General features: G+C 49.3%; 1 protein-coding gene across 1 annotated transcript in view; it reads right to left on the bottom strand.

Annotated features, from left to right (window-relative positions):
• Positions 1–1,771: 1,771 nt before the first annotated feature.
• LOC144135495 (uncharacterized) overlaps positions 1,772–25,124 on the bottom strand; it is a 29,811-nt gene continuing 6,458 nt past the window's right edge. Inside the window, exons 2-7 of the mRNA XM_077668147.1 lie at positions 24,030–24,281; positions 22,445–22,508; positions 15,847–16,437; positions 12,406–12,466; positions 8,814–8,944; positions 1,772–6,111 (exon numbers count right to left, since the gene is read on the bottom strand). Of these exons, the coding sequence (XP_077524273.1) occupies positions 5,753–6,111; positions 8,814–8,944; positions 12,406–12,466; positions 15,847–16,437; positions 22,445–22,508; positions 24,030–24,281 (1,458 nt within the window). The 3' untranslated portion in view covers positions 1,772–5,752. The remainder of the gene's footprint in view (positions 6,112–8,813; positions 8,945–12,405; positions 12,467–15,846; positions 16,438–22,444; positions 22,509–24,029; positions 24,282–25,124) is intronic.

The raw sequence follows: 25,124 nt of genomic DNA, 5'->3' as shown, positions 1-25,124 counted from the left end.
AGTTTGGAGCCGCCCCCACACGACAGCTTCTCTATTATTTAAGCCAACAACTGGCGGGGGTGCCAGACCACGTCCCCGCCAATTTATAATGGTCGATGATTTCCCCGTAATTTTGCAGACGTTCGTCGTATGCCCTGTGTCCGGGGGGGGGGGGGGGGGGGGGGAGGCCCGACGGCTACCCGGAAGTAGAGATCTCGGACTAGCTCGTGAGCCGCCTCGTTACCAGGGGCGGCGGCGTGCGCGGATGTCAAAATTAACTAAATTTTCCTATTCAGCGTTCTTTGGTTGATGATTTTGGCCGCTTCCAGTGATATCCTCGCTTTTCCAAAACCTTGGAATGTAACGTAGAAGGAAGGGCCAAACGAGCCGAAACTCTAACGTGGAGGTTCGAAAATATGCAAGCGAAGGGAGTGGCCTATGTCGATGCGGCGAGTGGCAGAACGGGTGCGGTGGTGTCGATGGCCGAGGGGCGCCGGTATCCGCGGCAGCCTTGTGAGGCCGCAACCTAGAGACTGCGGAGGAAGTTGCGATAGCGATCGCTTGCGTAGGAACGGAAGCCAAGTTAATTAGCGACAGCAAAACTGCCACCAAAAATTTTGGAAAGGGGAGGATATCGCCGGAAGCGGCCAAAATCCTCGCCCAAACAAAGAACGCCAGAAAACCTTCAGTCGTCCTCATGCATATGTAACCCACAATTAGGGTCATGTGTGCAGGTGGACAACTGCCGATCACCCGACTGTATATTACTTGATTATTGTCTATGCCAGGTTTACATGGTACTTCATGTTATTTGGGGACCTTAATTGCCGCCTGAATACCTAAAATAAACCGGACAGTAGGCACTGATCCTCCTGCATGGACGCAGCACAGCTATTCTATGCAAGAGGTCTCGCAGAAATATCTCCACGTCCAAACAGAGGAGTCTTCTGTATAAAAAAATAACCTCATAAATGCCTTGCACTCTGTTTAAAATGCGTTGGTATTACACATAACGATTCCAACATGTGCATGCTACATGTGCTGTCAGCGTCAAATGAAACGCGAACAAGACAACTGAAACTGGAACAGCAAAACAAGATTTTGGCTGAATGAAAATGAATAATAGCCCGTTCAATTTTTACTTCGGTGGCGCGAAAACCGCGGCGTGGAAGTTGTTTAATTTAATCTTCAGCAACTAATATTTCAGTGTTATTGCGATCGCGTTGTGGTTTCTGTTGCATTTCATTTGACGCTGATATGAAAACAACCACTTTATTAGCACGCAGTCAACTATTCCTGCTATGCTATAGGGTTTGACTTTCCGAAGTCCCACGTGTGCGGCCGACGCAGCCGACATTCGATCCCGAGACCCAGTACTCAGCTGTCAAACATTAGAGCCACTGAGACAACGTGGTTAGTAGACAATTGCTCTCCATGTATGAGAGCAGCACTTTGTGAGTGTACAAGCAGTTTTCCTCGAGAGTTACCGTCAAAGCTATGTGGAGAACTAAAGATATATATTTAGTTTTTAAGCTCGAACTAAATATTTCCTTGTATTATAGCGCGCGCCTGCTCCCACATGCACAGGAGCTTCGCAGTGTTGCCGTACTTTACATGGTATTTTATTCTTACCGCTGGTATATGCAGTGTGAGTGTGGTTCTTGACCAGGATCCAAGCATGTCCAGAGGGAGCACATTGTTTCGTGTAAATAGTTAACGCGATACGTGCTCATGCCTTAGAGTTAGCACTAAGGCTCTGAAAGGGTGAGAAAATGACCAAACGAAACCTCAGATGAAACATTTTTTTATTGCAGTCAGTAATAAACAAATACATAAAATTAAGAAACACCAAGCTCGCCCATCATCCGCCAGTGTAAGCTGCAGAGACCCATGCTGAAAGGAGGAACGAATTCAGGGGCTCCAGACGCAGATTTCTTTACTGCAATAAATAAATAAATAAGTACAAAGAATGTGAACGCACAGGCTCTACACAACAGCCGCCTGTGTAAGCTGTTGAAGGGGATCAGTCATGCTGGCGGTGTCAAGATAATTAGTGCGCAGGAAGGGACGTTGGACCTTGCTCTACATCTGCCATAAGCGATGGCTCAGTGGCACTACACTTCTCACTGCGTACCGTTGAATTTCAAGGTTAAAAGGAGCTTTCGCTTTAAGTTTTCCTCTCTGTGTGTCACAGCACATGCGAGACAGAAAGAATTTGTCACCAAAAGCGTCAAACAGCGATACAGCGCTGCAATATCCCCAAGATGCACATGCAAGATGCAAAAATACATATGGGAGAATGCAAATCAATCTGAATATTTTTGATGCGTTAGTTACGAACCATGCACACCTATAGTTGATTCGTTTCGTTTGGCACCGATTCATATGACGGAACGTGAAAGTCATGTTGAGAAATTGCGCAACGTCTGAAGGCGGCATCTAGGCATCGAACAACATAGAAATCACTTCTATTAGCTTTCAGTCGACGCAAGTTCTGTCTTCCACGGATTCCTGCATAACGACCACTCTCCGTAGCTATATAAGGATGTTGCATTCTAGGCGGGTTGGAACGTGTTTGTTTAATGTGTTAATGCGCGCATGGCCAAAGGCAAGAAAAGGAAGGACAGCCTCTGTGTAGAATGAAATGGATTTGCCGCTATATCTAAATGTGTGCACAAACATTTTAGATAAGCAGCCTGAGGAGCTTTCACGTTGTCCTCGCGTATAGCTTCATGGACGAAATGGAATGCGTTCAAGTTAGAGGCGGATACACTGTAAACAGAAAGGAGTAGAAAGGGGAGTAAGCTGCCCTCTAGCACACTCCTTTATTATAAAAGGCAGTGCGCTAGAGAACGGTTTACTCCCTTTTCACTCCCATGTAAGCGTATTGTTGTTTACGAGTGTGGGGTCGGAGTCAAAAGTCTGTGGACCACGTGTTCCCCAAACGAAGCCGATAGATCTGCTATTAGGCGGCGGCTGGAGACTACGCTTATGGAGGCGAAAATCAAAACTTTGTTATTTAATCTCCACAAGTGTCGTCTCCAGCCACCGGCTATTAATACAGCTATCGGCACCGTTTCAGGAGCTGTGGTCCACAGACTTTTGTGTCCGACTGTACAGCATCGACGTTGAAAAGAAAAGGAACTATTTTTGACAAAAAAGATGGCAATGCAAAAAAGTTGCGAAAAACACAAACGAGAGAGGTCTTGGGCGAGCAGATGGGGAGAACGAAGTAAGTGGCACAGAGAGCATCCTGGTCGATGCGCTGACTTGTAACGTGCAAGCCGGTGCAGCTATTGGATTGGCTGTTGGGGAAAGGAAATGGCGCAGTATCTGTCTCACATATCGGCGGACACCTGAACCGCGCCGTAAAGGAAGGAATAAAGGAGGGTGTTAAAGAAGAAGGGAAGAAAGAGGTGCCGTAGTGGAGGGCTCCGGAATAATTCCGACCACCTGGGGATCTTTAACGTGCACTGACATCGCACAGCACACGGGCGCCTTAGGGGTTTCGCCTCCATCGGAACACAGCCGGCGCGGTCGGTGCAGTTATCCTGCAGCAGTAATGGAGTCAAGCTCTGAAACCGTGGGCGGGGCAGAGTTGTTCCACAGCCACTAATAGTACACAGACTCTAGCAAGCACGTAAAAAAATAATAAGCAAGCAGTGTGCGCACAGGACCGAGAACGGCAGGACAACGAGGTTAAGAAGGAAACTGTAGTCATATAAACTCAAGGTATTTGATGATATAGCGAGATGCAAGAATGAAATGAAGACACGTCTCGTAATAATATCTTATTTTCTCTCAACGCCTCCCTGCGGTTGCATGTGAGACTGAAATGTTAACCAAATAGTTTCTTGGAAAGCGCTTCCATGGAATTTGCACGCAATGCAAGTATGCTTCTCCGTAATCCACAAAACAGAGTTTTTTTAATGTTCGTTAAGTACTCGAACGAATATCTGTTAAAATGCGTTAGCATTAGAACCCCCGTGTTGAAAAAATCTGTCCGTCCGTTACTCTTAAAGCCTGGGTTGACAGGTGGCAAAGTGGGTCCCCCTCGCCACTTTCAGAGGAGGGAAAAAGTGGGAAAGAAAATGCTAACACATACTCTGCCGGATTAGGTGCATTAATCGTGAGGAATTTTTTAACTTTCGCCGACTTCAAAAAACAATTTTTTCTCTTGAAAGGTGGCTGGGTTTCGGATACTGTCAACAGGAGCTTTCACCCTACACTCCTGGAACAAAAGCGTCAGGCAAAAAGCCTTGCTTCCGTGATTGAGGTACATTACTGAATAAAGAAATTTCATCTGCCCATGGCTTGCAGCCATAATGTTAAATTTGATATAAATGTCATTTTTCAATGATATGAAACCATCTATCTGGTTCGGTACCTGGAATGCGCATCATTTCTGATCAAAATATGGCGGAGTGATAGATTGTCCAATATGCTAACGAGTGGAACGTTAGGCACAGTGATGGCTTATAAATGTTCAGCTGGATGGTTAGACTGACCAAGTTAATTTTTGTAGTGGATATAAATAATGCAAATGTATTCGAACATATGGCGTTGTCGCACGGCTTGACGGTCTGTTGATAAAGCGATCTGCTGACCGACAGACAAAACAACTGGCGCAGTGAGCTACAAATGGCTGGTCGCTGCTTGAAAACTTGCATACTGAGTGCAGTAGTGATTTATGCAAATCCTGACCCTGTTATTAAACTACCGGCGCGCTCACAAAAAGACTACTCAGTCGATGAATGGACGCAGTGACCATGGAGTTCGTCGCTAAGTCTGTTTCACAAGGCGAAAATTTTAAAGTTTGTAGCAGACTGGGCCGCCGGTCCCAACATGTCGCATGGTAAGGGCAATGAGTCACTACGCATGCGCAGAGCAATTAAACTGCGACCCTTCTGGCATCGGAGTTCTTCAGCCGTATACCCCCCCCCCCCCCCCTCCAGTAATATGAGTGCAGACCACGCGTTCCAAAAGCAGACAAGTAGACTGGTACAAAATTTGCAGTTCCGCAGGACCCCGTGAATTTCGGGCAGTAAATTGAGCTGCTCAAAACTGCTTAAAAAGTTGCTTAAAAAGACGGTTATGTATGGCGGACACTAGAACCCACACACAGCGCCTCCATCTCTGCACATACCTGCGCTTCGCTCTTTCACCCGCTCATACCTCCACGCCCCATCGTAACGCGACTTGAATGTCCACATGCTGCGCCTTTCCTTTCCTTATACCCCCTCCCCACCCCTCTCTTTACCGGAGCTGGATGTCTACAACAGGTCCGAACAGCTCCGCATTGGCATGAGCAGTGTCTCCAGGCCCTTACCAATTGCCATATGTTAATGGTGCCGGATTCTCAGTATACTGTCTCTCAATAGAGAGTTATAACGTAGCGCGATCCGCTACCATGTTCTGCTTCCACGAAGCGCCACTACGCGTGCCGAGCTTGCCAGTAGGACGCCAGATGGCGCAAGGTGCCGGCAAGCTGCGCGCACGCCTACCGCGTCGGGACCAATCACAGGGCGTACGCTGGCGGCGCGCGGAAGCGGATCACGACAGCCGATTCCGGATCACGACATGCTATAACTGTTTAATGTGCCTCTCATTGGTCGTGCGATTAGTGGCAGTGCTGTCAACGACCGGAGTTCGTGAACCGATAACTTTTTCCATCGCGCAATTATAGTAGTCGGCCAGACAATCGCTGCTGTATTTACACATCGCTTCACCCGAAATAAATATGGTTTGGCACGCGCATCACCCCTGCGGCGTGCTACCGCATCATTCGCTGCTGCTGCGGCGGCGGTGGCGGCGCAGTACTGCAGTTGGCTGCCTGTGCGCCCTCTGGGCAGACGCACTTGAAGCCTCCTTCGGGCATGTCCACGCAGGAGGCGCCCTCTGCGCATGGCGGCTTCTGCTTCGTCTCGCAGGCGGGCAGCGGCTTGTCGCACAGCATGCCACCCCATCCGGGCTCGCAGGCGCACTCCCAGGGCTTGCTGCACGAGCCGTGCCGGCAGCCCGGGTAGGGACAGCACTGGCTGCAGTTCTCGCCCATCCAGCCGACCCGGCAGCGGCATTCGTTGGGCCGCGCACAGTACCCGTGCTCCGGGTGGCACTTGGGAGAGCACACGGCTGGAACAATAGGGTAAAAAGAAGCGTTAGCTGGGCACTCGTTGACAAAAGACACCTTTAGCATACCGTGCACCGTGCTGTTTCCAGAGTACAGGGAACCCACGCTATACCCGCGCGCAGCCAATTGACCATTTGCGGAGAAGTTTCTGCGCATGCGTGGTGAAGGCGCAGGCAGCGCCCTCTCTGGGCGGTTTGGTTTTTGGTTGGAAAACATGAGCCAGCCGTGCATTCCTGCGCTGTATTGCGATGACTGATGTGAGCTGTAACTTCCACGTAACTGACATGTAACTGCAACGCGATTTATCTAAGCTAACCACGTGTTTTGCAACAGCGAGACTTGTACTTAATAAAGGCCGCGACGACATACAAGGCGCAAAAGACGAACCCGTTGATGGGGCCAGTAATGCGCACATCCAGCACGTTTCGAAACGGGTGTTGCTGCTTTATTTCGCGCTTACTGCCGAGTACACACTGCTCGGTCGTTCTAGAAGAGTTTTGCCACCGACGCAGGAAAACCGAATGATACATACTAGTATGAACATTCACCATTAATGCTACAATGTGCTTCCTGAACAGCGGGGGCACGGCCGAGCGCAGCCTCGCGTATATCCGCGCATTCTAACGCTCCCGCGGCCCGTTAGCTCGCAAAGCAACGCTCTGCCGTATCAGCACGAGCCGGGATTGAGATAGTACAACGGGTTCTTTAATAATCAGCTAAGTGTGCCCTGAGGCAAAAGGTGTTGTGTTAAGTTGGCAGAAACTCCGGCCCTATCAAGGAAGCGCAAACGTAAACGTCTGTGTGCATTAGGAAAGTGCATCCCATTATACTGTCACACTCGCCCGCGCATAGGCGCACATTCACGCACATTTTCACTTGGTCATTCGGCGCTCCGTTGAGGTAGCAGAGTGCAGGTATTGCCACACATGGTCGTTTTTCAGGCTACAACGCGAAAATAATTCGCTACACCCTGTTTCTAAAAACGGAAATGGGATGTTCTCCTCTTCCATCATACTCTTTCGTTAGCTGACACACGTTTCCGGCCAAAAACAACACTAAAACAACAAAACAAGCGCACGTGAGCTGCTGAACGCTGCCTTGCGCATGCTTGCTCGATAGCCCCTTTCCAACCAAAGGTACCGGCGGAGCTTCACTGTTTGCACGACAGGCGGCGCTCGCTTTTCCGCAAATGGTCCATTCGCATGCGCAAATCGCCTTGACGAAGCCAGATGGCGCCAGGTACCCGGCAGCTGCGCATGCGCTTGCAGCATCGGGACCAATCAGCGCGTGCTCACTGGCGGTGGGCGGGCTCCCGGTACTCTGGTAATACGGTATGCTAACGGTGACTAAAGACGTCACAGTGTACACTACGTCTTGTTCAAATTCATTCCCTAGGCAACAGTCATATAAACTAAGGGAAGCACAGGGAAATTTGTCATCAACACAGAAGGAAGATAACAACAAATATTTTGACAGTTTGTAATTATCACCTAGGTGCCATAATTTATGTGGTACACGCATGAATTTCACTTGCCTTCGCTAAAAGAACTATTAATAAAAAGCATCTTTGCTCTTTTGGTTTCAATTATCCTGACTTTTTTCGTACGTGTTTTAGCAAGCCCCTTGATTACTTTATCCTTCTGAAGTCACGCAGGCTACATGAAAGTAGACAAAGGGAAGATGAAAACTAATCGGAACAAGAAATGAGCTAGGGTGCAGGTGTCATGTTAAACCTGTACCATTTTTCTGCAAAAGCATATGTGCTTTGATTGAGCTCACAGTGCCGCGAGATTAAAAAGGTGGCACCATGTAATCAAAGCGGAGTATGAAAAGCTCGCGATTGGCTCAGCCTGGAGGCACGTTCTTGGTTTCTGCGATAGGTTAGATGGCGCGCTGCAGTGCATAATGCATGACCGCTTCAAGTGTGCACGGCCCAGGCCACTGAAATTACGTGAGGACAATTTCATGCGTTAGCATTAGAGGCCCCAGTTCGGAAAAAAAGCGTCCGTCGGCGGTGTTCTCTAAAGCCTTCACCTGCCAATGTTGGCAGGTGGTAGTGTGAAGAGAGGGAAATCCCCCTCTCCATTTCCAGCAGAGAGGTAAAGGGAGACAAAGAAGACGAAAAGAGCGCCCGTCCTTAATTTTTTTTTTCGTGCGGTTCCCACTTAATTCCTTTTTGCTATCGATGCTTATTTCTTTACTTGTATTTTTTACTTCTATCTATTTATTTGTGTACTCTCTATCCGTTTCTCGCTCACCACTTCTGTGTCCAACCCCTAACAAAAGGACAAACACCAGCGAAGACAAATCACTCTTGAAAAAGATCGGTCCTCCGGTCGAAACGTCGGGACAAATAAAAATGTTCCTTTTAACAAAGCGTATACTTCGCTAAACACTTTTCTAAACAGTCAAGCACGTCATGCTCTCGTTGAGTAGTTCTATAGCATAACAGCACAGCCGCTCTTTTCGTACAGCGCGCTCTGTTTTTTGTTCGTGCACTACAAACACACAGTGATAAAAATTAAGTACGTACGTACATACGACTTCCAGCAAGAGAAATGGCCTCGTTACGTGTGAACGACACCGTCCATCCATCAACCTGTCCCACAGCCTCGGTGTTTCATCAAGCCATTTCGCACACACCTTTTATTTATTTATTTTTTTACGCTCCGTTGCTGCAACCGTATTACGTCAGTGCACTCACGGATGTGGCAGAAGATGCCCGTCCAGCCCGGTTCGCAGATGCACTCGAGTGGCTTGGTGCAGTGTCCGTGCAGGCATCCCGGCAGGGGCTTGCACTGGTCGCACTTTTCACCCTGCCATCCGAACCGGCAACTGCGTGGGAGCACGCGCACGTTGTGACAGACGACCGCCGGTAGCGGCGCAATGTCAAGGACAGGTTACGTACTACGTCACACTGCGGTCGTAATGGGCGTACCAGACGCAATTGCATGTCGCAACGAAGCCACCTTCGTTGGCTCTTATCGGCCTAATAAACATCTGCCGCTGACGGCCCATAGTATTTACGCAAGTTACGACGATTGTGGCGAAAGTTGTAAATCTAGGCCGCGTGCCACGTAGAATTTTGACATCTAACCCAGAAGCAGTGTCAACGTGCAGTTTTGGTCAAAAGTCTTAAGGCCACAGCGTTCAGCTGCAGCGAAATGAATGTTCCTAGAATGCTCCGTGTAGCGGATCATCCAAAACACGAGTCAAGCAGGAAGCTTTTCTAGCGCAACAAGAAACCTTCTGCTAGCATTTCATGGTCATTCGATCTTTACTAGGGCCGTAATGGCTCTGTTATGCGGCTGAAGGGAAAGGCCTTTGGCCTTAAGACTTTTGACCAAGACTGTGCGTCGCCCGGAGCTTTGCGGTGACCAGGGTTTTGCCGAATGCCTTTCGAAAAGGCTGTGGAAAGTTGAACTACTAAAAAAAAAAGAGTAAATGGTGTTGTTATCATATTCGAGTCCGTATTTTTCGCAACGAATATCAAAGCTAAGAGCACAACGGAACGCACTTAACTGCGTAATTAAGCGTTGCAAAGTCCTATGAAAAGCTGTTTGCTAACATTCTAACATTGTTAAAGAATTGCTAACATTGCAATAGAGCACATTCAATCATATAAATATACTTGGGTATAATTGTAAGTCATTACTTATCTTGGCGTGATTTCATCTGCAAACAAATCCCTGGGACCTTTGATGCGCCATTCACGTCACGCAATTAAAGAGGCGCGATTACTCGCTTGTAATACATTGGTAAGGCAAAAATTAGGATACTCATCCCCTATTTGGAGCCCTCACCAAGCATATCTGACCGATGCACCTGAAGCAGTCCAAAATTGCGCCGTCCGTTTCATTCACTCCCAATATTCGTACGAAGTGAGTGTGTCATCCTTGAAATGGCAGTCCAATTTACAAGTCTCTCGTGCCGTCGTCGCATCGCAACTCTGTCTCCTTTTCATAAATTCTATTACAGCTCAGTCGGTCATGAACCATACATCTGCGCACCTCCGCCGCGCATATCCCATCGCAATGATCATCACCTTCAAGTTACTCGTCTGCACGCCCGTACCATAACCTTCTCTGTCTCCTTCTGTCCACGAGCTGCGTCAGACTGGAACGCCCCCCCCCCCCCCTCCGTCGCTGCTCTTCTGCTCGTCATCCTTCAATAATAATAATAATAATAATTCGTTTTTGGGGAAAGGAAATGGCGCAGTATCTGTCTCATATATCGTTGGACACCTGAACCACACCGTAAGGGAAGGGATAAAGGAGGGAGTGAAAGAAGATAGGAAGAGAGAGGTGCCGTAGTGGAGGGCTCCGGATTAATTTCGACCACCTGGGGATCTTTAACGTGCACTGACATCGCACAGCACACAGGCGCCTTAGCGTTTTGCCTTCACAAAGACGCAGCCGCCGCAGTCGGGTTCGAACCCGGGAACTCCGGATGAGTAGTCGAGCGCCCTAACCACTGAGCCACCGCGGCGGGGCTCATCCTTCAACCCCAACATTGAAATTCATGTCATCGTGAAAATTTGAAATAAAACTAAAAATAAAAATTTGATTACCCCACCCCTTATGTAGTGCCCCGAAATGTGCCTTTAAGATAAATAAATGAATTGAAATGGATAAACAGTTGAGAAGTGTGCATGCGCCCGTGGTGTCGTTTTCGTTTCTGTCACCAGCCCTGTGCTATCCGCGCAGTCTTGCTCTTTATTGTCTGAATGGGCTTGAATGGTATAGAAGTAAATTTCGGCAAATCTGAATGCACACTGCTTGATTTTTTCAAAATCAAACAATGCGCCCGGGTTCGAACCCGACCGCGGCAGCCGCGTTTATATGGAGGCGAAACGCTAAGGCGCCTGTGTGCTGTGCGATGTCAGGGCACGTTAAAGATCCCCAGGTGGTCGAAATTATCCCGGAGACCTGCACTATACGGAACCTCTTTCTTCCTTTCAGTCCCTCCTTTATCCCTTCCCTTACGGCGCAGTTCAGGTGTCCGCCGATATATGAGACAGATACTGCACCATTTACTTTTCCCAAAAACCCAAGAATGCGCCAACTGAGAACGTGAACCATCCAAGATGTCGGATGGAACCTGCTGCAGAAAAAGTTGAAGACGGTTCTCTCTGCCACTGATTTGAATGTGCTATTGCCGCATTTATTTCAACGGCGCAGAGAACATTTGACAGTTCCCTACCGTTTTGTGCCAAAATAATCGTCCTATTCCAGCCCTGTTTGGGAAGATCAGTGTTGTCTTTGGTATCGTCGATCTCTAATTTGACTTCTGTCTATGGGAACTGCAAAAGAGTGCCCACAGGTTACACAGCAGACGGAGCAAGCCGGCGATGAGGCACGGTTTTCCATCTGCGCACATGCCATTCGTCGCGCCGTTCGTGATGCTGAGGCAATTACTCGCTACGAATACAGCCCTACACGATATAACTTGCAACAGATGTACTGTGACGAAAGCTCCCTTTATGCGGCATTTCGAATCCAGAAATGGCGCGAAGAAACTCCTTTTGCTGAAAACTCAAAGAAGCCTTCCGCGCAGTGTTCCTGTTCTCTTTTTTTGTTGTTGTGCTGTCCCATTGCGTTGTAATGAAATGAAACGAAGTACACCACCACGCAACAAGCACCGAAGTGTTGTAGGTCATATCGAACGCGACTGTATACCTCACAACAAACGGGTGCCTTGCAATGGCGCAGGGAAGGGCGTAAAAGGGCTATGGTAGCGCGTCGGCTCTGACTAAAACATAGACTGGAGGGAAGAGTCAGGGAGAATATCCATGACTGCCCTGCCTGCAAGCCGTCTCTGCAAGAGAGACGCGCGTATTACAATGACCTTTAGGACACTGGTACACACGAAAAAAAGTATCTGGTGGGAAACCTTTAATAATAATAATAATTGGTTTTTGGTGGAAAGGAAATGGCGCAGTATCTGTCTCATATATCGTTGGACACCTGAACCGCGCCGTAAGGGAAGGGATAAAGGAGGGAGTGAAAGACATGCTGAATACGCCGGTTCACGTCCGATCACCGAAACCTTTGTGTAGATCGAGTATTCTACGTTCCTCTGGCTGCGATCCAATCGCGATGTTTCATTAGTGAACTACACTCCAACTTGTCTTTGAGCCCACATGCCATGGATGCTCAGTTACTGTTCCGCGAACCGCACAGCGTTTCGTTTTATTGTACACTTTTTTGAGAAGAAAAAGATGCGAGGGCGGCACCAGCGATACATCCAGAACAGCTTCAGAGGCAACAACAACAGCGACCGGAACGTATACGTACCTGCACTGTCCCGGCTTCTCGCAGTAGCCCCTGGTGGCGTGGCAGCCCTGGCCGCACATGGCTGCGGCAGAAATGGAATGCTTTCGCGTTAACGACCTTTGCGTTATGGCTAATGACCTCAAAATACAGACACAACGCGATGTCAGGGCTCTTTTGTAACGTCAGTGGCAAAGCTGTACGGGCCCCGGGCTGCTCACACTGGCTCGCTGATTGGTTCGAAATGGGGGCTGTCGCTTCACCATCGGCAGCCAACAAGAACTACTCCCAACTGCTCAAAAGCAGCCGAAAGCTAACGAAAGACCTTACAGGAGAAGAAAGGGGAGGGTTTCTATCTCAGTGCGGGTAGCAGGGGTTGTGCTTAGGATGTACAGCTGAAGACACGCTTTGCTGCCGTGCATCACATGCTTTTCTTCAGTATGGGTGCTGCTGCAAATGATATGTACTAAACACACTCCAGCAGAGGTCGGATCGACTCACCTCCCCCCAATCTTCCATAGCTCCGCCTGGCTCAGCGCACATGACAAGAACACAGGTAAACCAGCGGAGGCGATGCACACACAATTTAGGCACCTCTTAATTCTATGTCTTCGTCTTGCGTACACGTCTTCACTGGTTATGTGTATTCTAGTTACAAAAGCATCGCTCCACACAATAAAGGGCAAAAGCACACCAAGAATCCAGACTTTTCCAATATTGGCGCCGCCACCTTGCAAGCTGGATTGCTTTTTGCGCCTGGCGCTGCCAAGCGCTTCCTGGGCATCACCGCGGTGGACGATCGGTAGCGCCAGGTGTAAAAACAGTCCAGTGAGCAATATGGCGGCGCCCAGGTTGCAAAGGTCTCACAGACCTTTCTTCGAAGTTTGCCTTCCTATTTCTGCGCCTGGTTAAAGCCACCGTCTTCTACTGGACTTGTAAAGAATTGCATTTTCAGTGCTGCAAACTTCACGGTGGCCAGGGGACAGTTATTAACCGGATTCCTTCAGAGTCATGAATGGCAGGTGCCAATGGAAGCAGGGCGACAGAAATAGCGGACAAGGGAAACGCGGCGAGTCGAGCTCCGAAGATGGCCGTAATCGTCTTACTCACACGAGCAAAAAAAAATAAAGTATAACTTAGTCACTGGGCGGAGCAAGCGTCTCGCAGTGCCGGCGCGCACGCGAAGATTGCAGTACAGTAAAGCTTCGAAGACATTAACGGGCAATTTTCGATCACTGATAAAACCGCCGATAAAAAACCCTTTTGAAAAATTTCTTCTCCGGGCCATTCAGCAAGTTGGTTATGAACCCTCATACTCAATAAGAGATGGAATTCAACAGTATGTGCTTCAGGGCTGCTTTAAGGACCAGTCGAATGCATCTGAAGGCAAAGGGCACTTTTGAACAGTTGTGAAAGTGGGTGGAAAGAATCTTGAATTATGTATAAAATAAAAACGGAACAATTTTAACGATGGTGTGAATGCAGTCTTAATGAAGTTATCAGTCCAACTCAATGCTTCTCGCTCAAAATAAAAATGTTCCTCCTTCATCTTGAACCAGACTTGTGCGCCTATGCAGCATCAACACTGATTCCGTATTGGCCTTCGTACCGGGACCGGCTTGCTTATTACAACTCTCTGATGACAGTGAGTTCACCTTAACTCGATCCCCGGCAAGAAGTGGACGGTGTGGGCGAAGAAAGACGCGTGCGCAGAACGGCCATTGCACTGCTTCGTGCAGCATTATGTCCGCCTTATCTGCGGATGTCCACGCGCCTTCGAGGTTCGTCACCAATAGCGCATATTCAAAAATCCGCAAGTGCGCTTTCCCACATAACTATGTAGCCAAGTACAAGATGGCCGATTTCTCTATAAAAAAATTGCGGGTGGTTACAGAACAAGCGCAAAGGGTGTGGATAGAATGTAAGAAAAGTATTTTGGAAAAATCAAACAAAAACTAGTCCTGCTTGCTTTCTTTCAGCTGGAAACGCATGGTCAGCCATCTTGTCTCGGGCAACATTGGTATGCGGGAAAGCACACTTGCGTAATTTTGAATATCCCCTATTGCAGCCCCGACGATACGCTGACGAAATGTTTGTTTTGGATGCAAGGTGCGCCACAGCGGCTCGATATCCTTTCCTCTATGCGTTTAAGGTGCACTAAAGAGGAATATGAACTCGTCTTTTTACCGCGGGAACTCTATCTACACGTTCCGGGCATTCTTAGAAACTTCGAATTATTGTCCTGTGCGGCCGATTGCCCTAATTAAATCGGATTAAACGTCCCGGCTCCCGGCTTTTTTTGAACTCAACGTGGTAGGTAGGCGGAGTCAAGCAACGCGTGGAGTGCCTCTCAGCCAGTCCAGTGGCGGCTTCGCTTTCGCTTTTACTTAGTTTTTTAGGTTTCTGTCAGTAAACAGCTTAAGTCACTGACAACATAGCCGCAAATTAGGCCCACGTAAATAAAAATACACTTGGACTCTGATTTACGTATCACTCCGCCGATAGCAGAGCGGGAAGCCTCCACGGGACTAGCTGAAGCGTTGGTTGACTCCTCCGACGTATACCGCGTTGAGTTAAAAAAAAAAAGAGGCGGGAGCCGGGACGTTTAATCCGATTTAATTAGGGCAGTCGGCCGCACAGGACAATAATTCGAAGTTTCTAAGAATGCCCGGAACGTGTAGATTGAGTTCCCGCGATAAAAAGACGAGTTAATATTCCTCTTTAGTGCACCTTTAACATTAAAAGCCTCATCGCACCAAAAACGCGGAGTACGTAGTACAAGTTGTATGTGGGTGAGTGAGTATGTAATGTTGTGACGTTAGAGATTTGTTTGGTAGGTATCAGGAACGGAATGATAAATTACATTACAGACACTTGGTAGAGGCATAAGTGCAATAGTATACGTTGACTGGTGTCAGTACTGAAGTTAGCACTAGTAGGTACGGGAATGTAAAAATGGGAGTTAGTACTACTTAGTGGTTAGTGCTAATCAGTGGCTGCCAGTAGTGATGGATATTAGTGACGGCCTGTACTACTTTAGTATTATTTTAATCGCGATGCCTGCCAAAATATGAACTGACGCGATAACGTCTGGTTTCTTAAATTTTGGCCCTGTAGGGAACTATCGGTAAAAGAGCGAATGATTCAAGGGCTACATGCAGCATCAGAAAACATAAGTGTTTCATATCCTCTAAAAAAATATGGCGGTGGTTTAGCTCTGGTTAAACCTGGAGTGACGCGATAGCTACAGCTGGCCGAGTGGAACTTGGTCGCGCGACCAACCACGTGATCAGCCACGGCGCCGCGCCGCCGGCAGCTGCTCCGCCCCACGTGATCAACCACGTAACAGCGTGGCGGCGCAGCCACAGGGTGGCGCGGTGGCGCGCCGCCACGCTGAAGGCTCGAAATGCTACCGTAATGTAGCTGTCGCTACAAAAAAAACACCAAAAGAGCAAGAGTACGTACGCCGGTTGCAGAAGAATCCGTCCCACCCGGGCAGGCAGTTGCACTCGAAGCTGGCGTTGCACGCCCCGTGCACGCAGCCGGGCATTGGCGTGCACCGGTCGCATCGGCTTCCCTCCCAGCCCATGCGGCAGAGGCACTCGCCGGGCCTCTCGCAGAAGCCGTGCTCGGCGTCGCAGCCCTCGGCGCAGACGGGCCGCTCGCACTCGGCGCCCGCCCAGCCGTCCATGCACTGCTTGGCCCCGCCTCCGCCCTCCAGGCACCGGAAGCGGGCCCCTTTCTCGCTGGGTGCGGGACACCGCTCGCTGCAGTTGGCTCCGGCGAACCCGTCGACGCACATGACGCGGTAGTCCAGCTCCAGTCCCGGCATGCTCCGGTGGCGCCACGCGGTGCCGACGGCGAGAAACTCCTGCAGGGTGAAGCGCCGCACCAGGGCGCCCAGCTCCGGGAAGGTGCGCCGGTCGTCGGTGCGACGTTGGATCCAGCGCTCGGGTATGTCGAGCACGCGGCTGGCCAGCTCCAGGAACCACTCGGAGGCGCCCAGGCTCCGGAACCGCTCCACGAGGGGCCTCCGATTGCGGTCCCGCCGGAAGGCTGCCACACGGAATAGACGGAATGAGAATTCGGAACACAAAGAGTATGAATTGGACACCTACACTTAAGACAGCAATACGCCTGTACGGGAATAAAAAAGGGAGTAAGCTCTCCTACAGCGACTCACTTTCATAAAAGGGTGTGTGCGGGAGGACAGTTTACACACTTATTACTCCTTTCTGTTCAGAGTGTATTAGAAATCCATTAGCTGTGCACAATGCGATAGCACAACAACCTCGTTGTGAGCTGGATACCTCCACCGTGGCCACCCTCTGGGTTAATTCTTCCCGTAGCAGCCACCTTGCGGTCTCTCCCTCCTCGCCTCTAGAAAAGGAGAGGGAGGTTTTCTTCTCTCCATTCTGGCACCTCTCAACCGTGGCTGGTCGCAGCTGGCTCTTCCGTGTACCAGCATTGGCAGGTGGCTCTGGCCACCTGCCAGGTGGCAGGTGTGTGACACGTACCGCCCACTTTTCGTCCCGATTGGGCTTTTACGCATATACCGCACAAAAAATGAAATGAGTCAAGGTTAAGTGAGCAGCTGCACTGACCCTTCATTCGTTAGATAAAGCGTTAATTATTCCTGAGAGCGATAAAAGTTTTTATGGTCACTGATTATGAACTATGATTAGTTCAAATACGGTTGCAAAAAGTACCGATCGCCCTGAGTCGCGTATAGAAATAGCGGTGAAACGATAACTCCAACGCACAGTGCGGCGCAGCAACGTTTTGTACCACTCCTCTTCCATGATGTCCTGGACGGGTTGGATTAGAACTGGCAATAAGTCGAGTGGGAGTTGCTGTGCTGGCAGGGTGAGCCACCGTACCGAGACGCCGAAAATGCCGAAACAGTGATAAACGGTGAATGGTGTCAAGTGCGTGGTGAGGCTAGCTGATGTATGCAACAAACAACCGTCAATACCCCCATATACAGGTCAGCTCAGGTGGCATCCAACTGCGCCCCGCCATTTCTTGCATTGGTGCTCACTGAAGCAGCCTGCTGCTGGGCGTTGATCGGGGGATTTGTGCAGTCGCATCAGGCATTCCAGGATGGCGATTACTGTTTAAAACGTGTCTCTTTTAAATGCCGAAGCCTGAGCTATATTAGACACGCTTCGGTGGTCGAGTGCCACCGCATCTGCCGTGTGTGTCCGAGGTACCTGGTTTGAATCCCGCTGAGCCACCGGTGACTCATCGGTTTTGCAAATCGCTATACTGGTGCTTTCCGGATATGGCCTCAGCTTTCCCAGACAGCAAATAGTTCCAAAGTGTGTCTTGTGACGTTTCTAACCAAACCGCTCGACTTGCTCAACCGCGCAGTGCACGGCGCAGTGGCAAAGCCTGTGGTAGCGACTGTGGCGTTGGGCCTCATGCTGAATAGATTTCACGGGCTCGCTTCCAGGTCAGAGCCGCCAGCACTCGACAGAGGCGAGGCGTAAAAACGACCGTGCACTCACATTCCTGCGTACGTGAAAGAACCTCATCTATGTATTGTTGAAATATACTCTCAAGCACATTCTCTTTTACAAATGTGCGCTGGAGGACAGCTAACTTTTTACTCCCATGCAGACGTACACGTGTCTAGAGTGTACCCGCAGCCTTTGACCACATCGTATCTTATCTGCCGCGAAGAAATCTAATTCAAAGCAGCTCGAAGACAAAGGATCACGGCGCGGTCAGTGCGCGGAAGGTGAGGAAGACACCAAAGGAACCGAAGTCTTTCCTGGACGCGTAGTGTACGGCTGATCTGAGCTTGGTTGTACAGCAAGAGTGTATATTCGACTCGGAAAAGGAGTAAGAAGTCCCCGCCGGGCGTGACCGTCGCGCCAGATCAGCGGGTGGTCGCCATCGGCCGCCTCGCCTACACGCTTGCATGCACGGTTTGTCTTTCGTGCCGCGGGATGCTCGGCCGGAGACGACCGCCTCCCTCTGACGCAAAGCGCCGCTGTGCTGGACGCCTGAGTGCACCGGCGACAATCGCACAGCCGCAGGACATGGTGGAAGGAACCCAGCTGGACCTCCGTGCGTCGACGACATGCGCACAGCTGTGGCGTCACGTCTCCGCCGAACGGCCGCGCTCCGAGAACGCTTTTGGCTGTTCGGCGAGAGTGAACGGGTGTTTTCACTTTCTATATAGCGAGTCGCTTCCCTTTGGAACGCGGCGCGCAGGGGATTTGCGCGCTGAACCGGAGAAGTCACAATGTTTCCGACCCGGAATGCGGAACGCAGCGGTATGTGAGCGGACTTTCTCTGCCGAACTGCGGGTGCGAGACAACCGCAGCTGCAGGCAACCGCAGTTAGAAAGTAAGAAGCACGCACAATGTTCGCAGCGTTCGCAGATATATAAACCCCATCCATCACCAGAGAAACCCTTTTATTCTTCACAACAATGAACTGTGCGCGGGAAATAAACTAAATAAAAAAGAGGACTTCTGGAAGAAGCTGCCTTCCTGACTGGTCTCTTGCTTGTCCTGGGAACAAGAGCAGCTTACCGGAGACCAGTTCCTCAAGTATAAACTTTGTAAAAGGGAGTAATTACTCACTGCCGTCCATCCAAGCTACAAAGGAAAGCTGTACAGCTTTCTCAGATGCTTCGCAGTTAAAGAAAAAATCGTCCACTTCACCGGAGGAGTCGCTCTACCAACTAAGCTAACCGGGGCAGCAAGCTTATGGTAGGGCAAGAACGAGTTGATCAATAACTCGATGTGGGAACAGTGTTGTTCAAATGTATAGGGGAATCCTCCACGGTGGAGTAGATTTGTAAATTACTCCCTCCTTACAAACCTACTCCACCTTGGGGAATTCCCCTAAACATTTGACGAAGCACACACTTTAAGTGACCAACAAGATACAGCTAATCAGGTACCGCAAACCGTTGCCCTGCAGAGAACTGGAGGCCTCATTGACACATCGTGCAGCCATCAGGCATGAAAGATTTCCAGGGTGTCCTACGACAAAACGTCTCGACTGGTGCTTAAACACAAAAGGAGTAAAAGGGCAGTAAACTGTCCTCTAGCCCACTCAGTTTCAGCGGCAGCGTATGCTACCCAAGTCATGGAGTAGATTATCCCAAATACGGAATACTTAGGGTTGCAACGAAAACAAATACCCTCTTCAAAACATGCGAAGTTCTAGCAGTTACGAAGATTTTAACCGAGGTTTCAAACTCCTATGTTTGCTAGTCTCAAGACCTCTGGCGCCACGTTTAAAAGCATTCTATTTTTGCTAACTGCATCAGGTTACTATGCTTTGGAATGGGAACATACCTCCGTTGTAGAGAGTAAGTATTCCGTAAATTTAGTGATTGAAATGTACTCCGGAACTTGGGCACTATACCCTGACCCTAAAAGAAAGTGCGCTAGAGGTCAGTTTACTCCCTTTTTACTCCCATATAGGTGTGTAAGAGTGTAAAGATCTCAAGCGAGGACACGTATGTGCCATTCCCTCTGTGCGGGGGTAAGGTAGCATGATTCGTTTTCGAGAGTCGCACAAGGCAGATGAATTCTTTCCGTATACCCGAAGAAAAAACAACTCAGTTCACCGCTATGCAAAACTGCTAACATTACATTTTGAAAACGGTCAGCATATGGCCTTGAAAGGACAGTTATGTCCCTACTGCTCGATGACGACTTAGTACGTATGAAGAAATCTTAAATCATTATAAATTAGGCAGAGCGGTACTCCCAGAAGTGTGTAAGCAGCTCACCAAAAGCGAAGAGGTTGTGTGGCATAAGCTACAAAGCGGAGTATTTCCAAACCCCCAGCTTTATAGGAAGTGGCACCCGGAGATTTTCAGCCCCAGGTGCAAGCGTTGCGACGGAATAGCGAACATGATCCGTATGATATGGACGTGTCCTAGTAGCTTTGGAGAACCACCTGACAGAACAAATGAGTCCTGGGAGGTCCTGCTTCTCGAACAGGAAGAACAGGTACAACGTAAAGTCATCTGTCTCGCCCTGGCCGCTGGTGAGATCCAGGAGATCCCGATCGACGGCTGAAGGGGAGGACATGGCTTTTGACGGGTGCTAACATTATTTTTCTCCCTCTCTCTCCGCCACACGTGCTTTGAGCGCGTGCTGACGATGTCCGGTAAGAAATGCGCGTAGGACACATTTGCGCGGTGGCATCTCAGCGTTCCTCAATGTCCCTTGCCTGCTATAGAAGAGGCCCCCTCATTCCTGGCCCGCCAGGCGTCGCTAGCATAAATTTCGCCACCGCGCTCACTACTAGGCCTAGCAGACCGTTAGCGTTCTCCGGAAGAGTGGTTTGACGGAGGCTGCACATGACCTGTCTTCGGTCCACGGCCAGCGGGCGTCTTGTTTGCTACCCATCCACCTTTCCCGCTGTTTCATCTCGGCGTCGTCCTTGCGCCCGTTACATGCTCAGCTCAGTTCGTTGACCCTATGAGGGCTACGGTTACTGACCCGGGCAATGCAGTGGGTCATTTAACGCTGCGAGACGGCGACGGAGCTTCTTGCGCACTTGACTGAAGAGTGCGCTCGGAGCAGCCATGCGGGACGGGTGCGCTCCTGCGGCGTCGATCGGGCCGGCTGCAAAGCGAAGCACGCCGTGCAACCCCCCCGCCCCCTTCTCGCCCAACTTCCTCGCTACTGCACTGACTGAGACGAAGTGCACCCGCGAATGTTAGTTGTGCCAATCTAAGGACACCCCGCGGGCGCCGTGCTTCAAAACCCGACACGCCCTCTGCCCCCCAAAATTAAAGAAATCAGAAGATTGCAACGTCACCTACCGGTAGCAAAATGAATGAATGAATGAATTTATTTTAGAAAATGAAGGCTTCAAGCCATTGGCTTTCTAAGAAAAACAGGATAGGGGTAGGAGATTGGTGTGGATATTGCGTTTTCATTGCTTGGGTCTTTCCGGGTTTTGTGAGGTCTATAGGTCGCGAGGTGGAACTGACACTCGGTAATAAAATAAAATCTAGGTTGCCCTGGGGTTGCAGGGAGCAACCGTTAGATGAGGTTAGCGCTCACAAAGGGTGTTTTCGTCGGCTGGTTTCCAAAAAAAGAAAAGAAACAGAAGGATGTGGCCGAACTTCGAACGTCGGTTTCATCATCGGCATCATAAAGGAACTGTGTCCATTTAGGGTGAACTGTTCTGTCACACACTGAGTGGCACATTTTTGAAGCGTCCCGCACCTCATGATCGTTGGTTGAATGGTAATGAGACATTTTTCTTTTCACTTTACTAGTACGTCTGCGTGCAAACGTTATCGACCTAGCAGCTTATAGTCACTAACATAACAGGGACGACATTGGTGCGTGAGGCGCTTGTGAGCCCACTTGTTCGCTAGCTGTGTTCCATCATAATTATCCACAACATTTTTATTTACCCTTCATTTGCACCTTGCGCTGGAGAAAATGAAGTTCCTTTCCATGGGGTCAATAACTGTACTTCTCAGAATTCGAAAAGTAACTCGAATGTTTTGTATAGTATGTTACGGTATTGTGTGGTGTGGCATGGCGTGGTATGGCATGGTACGGTACGGTATGATACGACATGTTATTGTATGGTATGATATGTTATGTTATGGTATGGTATTGTATTGTATTGTATGGTATGTTATGGTATGGTATTGTATGGTATTGTATGGTATTGTATGTTATGGTATGGTATAGTATTGTATGGTATGGTATGGTATGCTATGCTATGCTATGCTATGCTATGCTATGCTATGGTTTAAAGTTCCAAAGCTGCAGTTGCGCTATGGGTTTGCCTTAGGGGACGGCTCCGAATTAATTTCGACCTTCCGGGGTTCTTTAGCGTGCACTGACGTCGCACTGCCCACGGGCGCCTTTTGTTGTTTTTCCCCTCCATCGAAATGCGGCCGCCGTGACCGTGATCCGAACCAGTGTCCTTGGACTCGGCCGCCGAACGCCAAAGCCACTGAGCCACCGCCACGGGTACGGGTGTACCCGTTGTAAAGCATATTGTAAAGTATATGTAAAGTATATGTACAAAGCGTATTCAACTGAAGTTCGATACTCACTGCCTTCTGGAGGCACGGTGCCGTTTTGGGTGTGCCAAGCTTCGACAGTGAGCTTGAAGCGGCCCTGCAAGAGACATTGAAAACGGACCTCAAAAACAGAATAACTGGACACTTGACAGAGCATGAGGTCTGTTTCCACTGCCTTCGCCTCCAAGATAAAAGATGCGACGGGTTGAGGATTTAGTTTAGGATAATAACACGAACATTACTAGTGCAGTCGCCAGCAAAAGTTTACGGGATGCTTGTGCTCGATTACAAATCTATTGCAGCGCTCCCGCGTGACAATACCGCTGGATATTTGTAAGAAGGTGAAACAATACGTTCTGTTCCCCCGCAAACCTGCATCCCGTAAGCGTTTGCTCCCGACTTTAAATTGTAGGGTCATCTTCAAAGAAAGCAGCGATTAAGGAGTAAACTTTCCTGCACGATAGGAGCGCTGGCGTAGCAAGCTTCCAGAAGCTCGAAGCAAATCCTTCATAGTGTTGTTCATAGCACGCCGCAGCACATCGGCTGTGGTTAACGTTACGCGCTCTCGGAAGCAGTGTTCTTGGCAAGCCGATAGTCGTAATGGTGATGATATTAGTGATGGCGACGATGATAGTCGTTGATGATGAGGCTGGAGAATGATGAATGATATGATTCTGACGGGTGACTCATTGTTTGAAGGGGCTCAAAACGCACATATTTTTTTAAATTTATAACTCGTCTTAATTAGCCACTCAATATAATGGGACGCTCGTGTAACAAGTGACTTCGAAATTGCATATTTCGATAGTGATTAGAAAGGCCTTTATGGATAGACTAATTACGACCCAACAATATCAATTTCATCCATTAATTACCAGGGCTCAAGGCGCGGATACTTCTGGAAATTCCTGTTCAAACCTTGTCGACGAGAAACCTGGGGAAGTAGCTCTCGAATGTACTCTTCATTAGAGACTCATTCAATCACTCACTGATTGACTCACTTGCTCAGTCCTCGCTGGCTCGCTTACATGCTTCATTCATTCATTCATTCATTCATTCATTCATTCATTCATTCATTCATTCATTCATTAGAGACTCATTCAGTCAATCACTGAATGACTCATTTGTTCAGTCCTAGCTGGCCCACATACTCATTGCATTCATTCATTCATTAGAGACTCATTCAGTCAATCACTGAATGACTCATTTGTTCAGTCCTAGCTGGCCCACGTCACTGCATTCATTCATTCATTAGAGACTCATTCAGTCAATCACTGAATGACTTATTTGTTCAGTCCTAGCTGGCCCACCTCACTGCATTCATTCATTCATTAGAGACTCATTCAGTCAATCACTGAATGACTCATTTCTTCAGTCCTAGCTGGCCCACCTACTCACTGCATTCATTCATCCATCCATTCATTCATTGATATTCATTAGACTGCCTTTTGGCACTCAACGGCATCAGAATTTGTAAGATACAACTTGACAGACGAGAGCACCTCAAGCCTTTCGCGCCTCCGATAACTGCTCCGCGTGCGCTGTATCGAATCGACAACACAGCATTTACTAAAACAACCTTGAAAATGCAGCTCGTATAATGGATGTATGCACTCACGGGCCAGGGCATGCGGAAGGTGAAGTTCTGCACCAGCACGAATCCCGGCGGCATGCTGTTGTTGGCCACCACGGGGGACACCAGGAGCCCCATGGAGCAGGCCGAGCCGGAGTCCCTCGGCCTGGCCAGGCAGCTGCGCATGAAGACGCGGCAGGCGCCCGGGCACAGACCCCCGCAGCAATCGCCCCGGGCGTCGGTGCCATCCGAGACGAAACGCCGAAGCCGCAGCTCGAAGCGGGCGGCGGCCTCGGCCTGCACAGACCGCCAGGGTTAACTGGGACAGCAGTGACCGCCCCTTCTTCTTCGCTGAATGCAGAGTATACACAGGACCACAGCATATAGGGAATGATAGCCCAGTGTCGTGGTATGAACACCACCCCCAACGCGAATTCAAAGGTTATTCGAACGCGGCTCTTCGCACATGCAATACCGTTGAGACCGTACCAGGACTGAGGGCGATTCGTTGGCCTTCCTGGAAGATTCTGATGACACTGTGTTGTCACGTCCACTCGGCTTGCGGTACCGTTACTGCATGCAGCCGTGATAATTAAAGATATAACTCTTTTCATGGCGATATCTCTACAGGGTATTTCCATGATAAACACCCTGGCCATCGTAATCTGTCGTCACCGAAAACTCCCGCGGTGCCGCGGCCAGTGAGGATGCCATCAGTGTAAATCCAGATGAAGACGCCATCGAAAACGTGCAGTGTGGTCACGTGATCCAGGTAGGTCTCAGGCGTGCGCACTCTCATGAAGCGAGGGAAAGCGAGAAAGAGGCGTACAGTTCCTCGTTATCACTTCTGTCACTCTCACTCTGTCCCTTTACTGCCACTCCTCCGTCCCGAAGAAGGGCGTGAACTATGGGAGTTCCCTGCCTCTTTCCTCTTTTGTTTTTCTTTTTGTTTTTGCGCCGTTTGTGTTCTTTCGTCAGCTGAGAGTGTTCAAGGTCAAGGTCAAAGTTCAGCCTCTCCCGTAAAGCACCTTGTTTGTCTGCTGCTGTCCGTCCGTTTGTATACTAGCGCTGTTCGAATACTACGCGATTCAATCAACTGCAGCCCAAGTCAAGACATTTTCTGTCGCGCGCGGGCTCGAC

Source organism: Amblyomma americanum, chromosome 5 (assembly GCF_052857255.1).
Source record: "Amblyomma americanum isolate KBUSLIRL-KWMA chromosome 5, ASM5285725v1, whole genome shotgun sequence".
Taxonomy (NCBI): domain Eukaryota; kingdom Metazoa; phylum Arthropoda; class Arachnida; order Ixodida; family Ixodidae; genus Amblyomma; species Amblyomma americanum.
The sequence above is the reverse complement of the archived record's forward strand: the minus strand, read 5'-3'. Positions and strand labels throughout refer to the sequence as shown.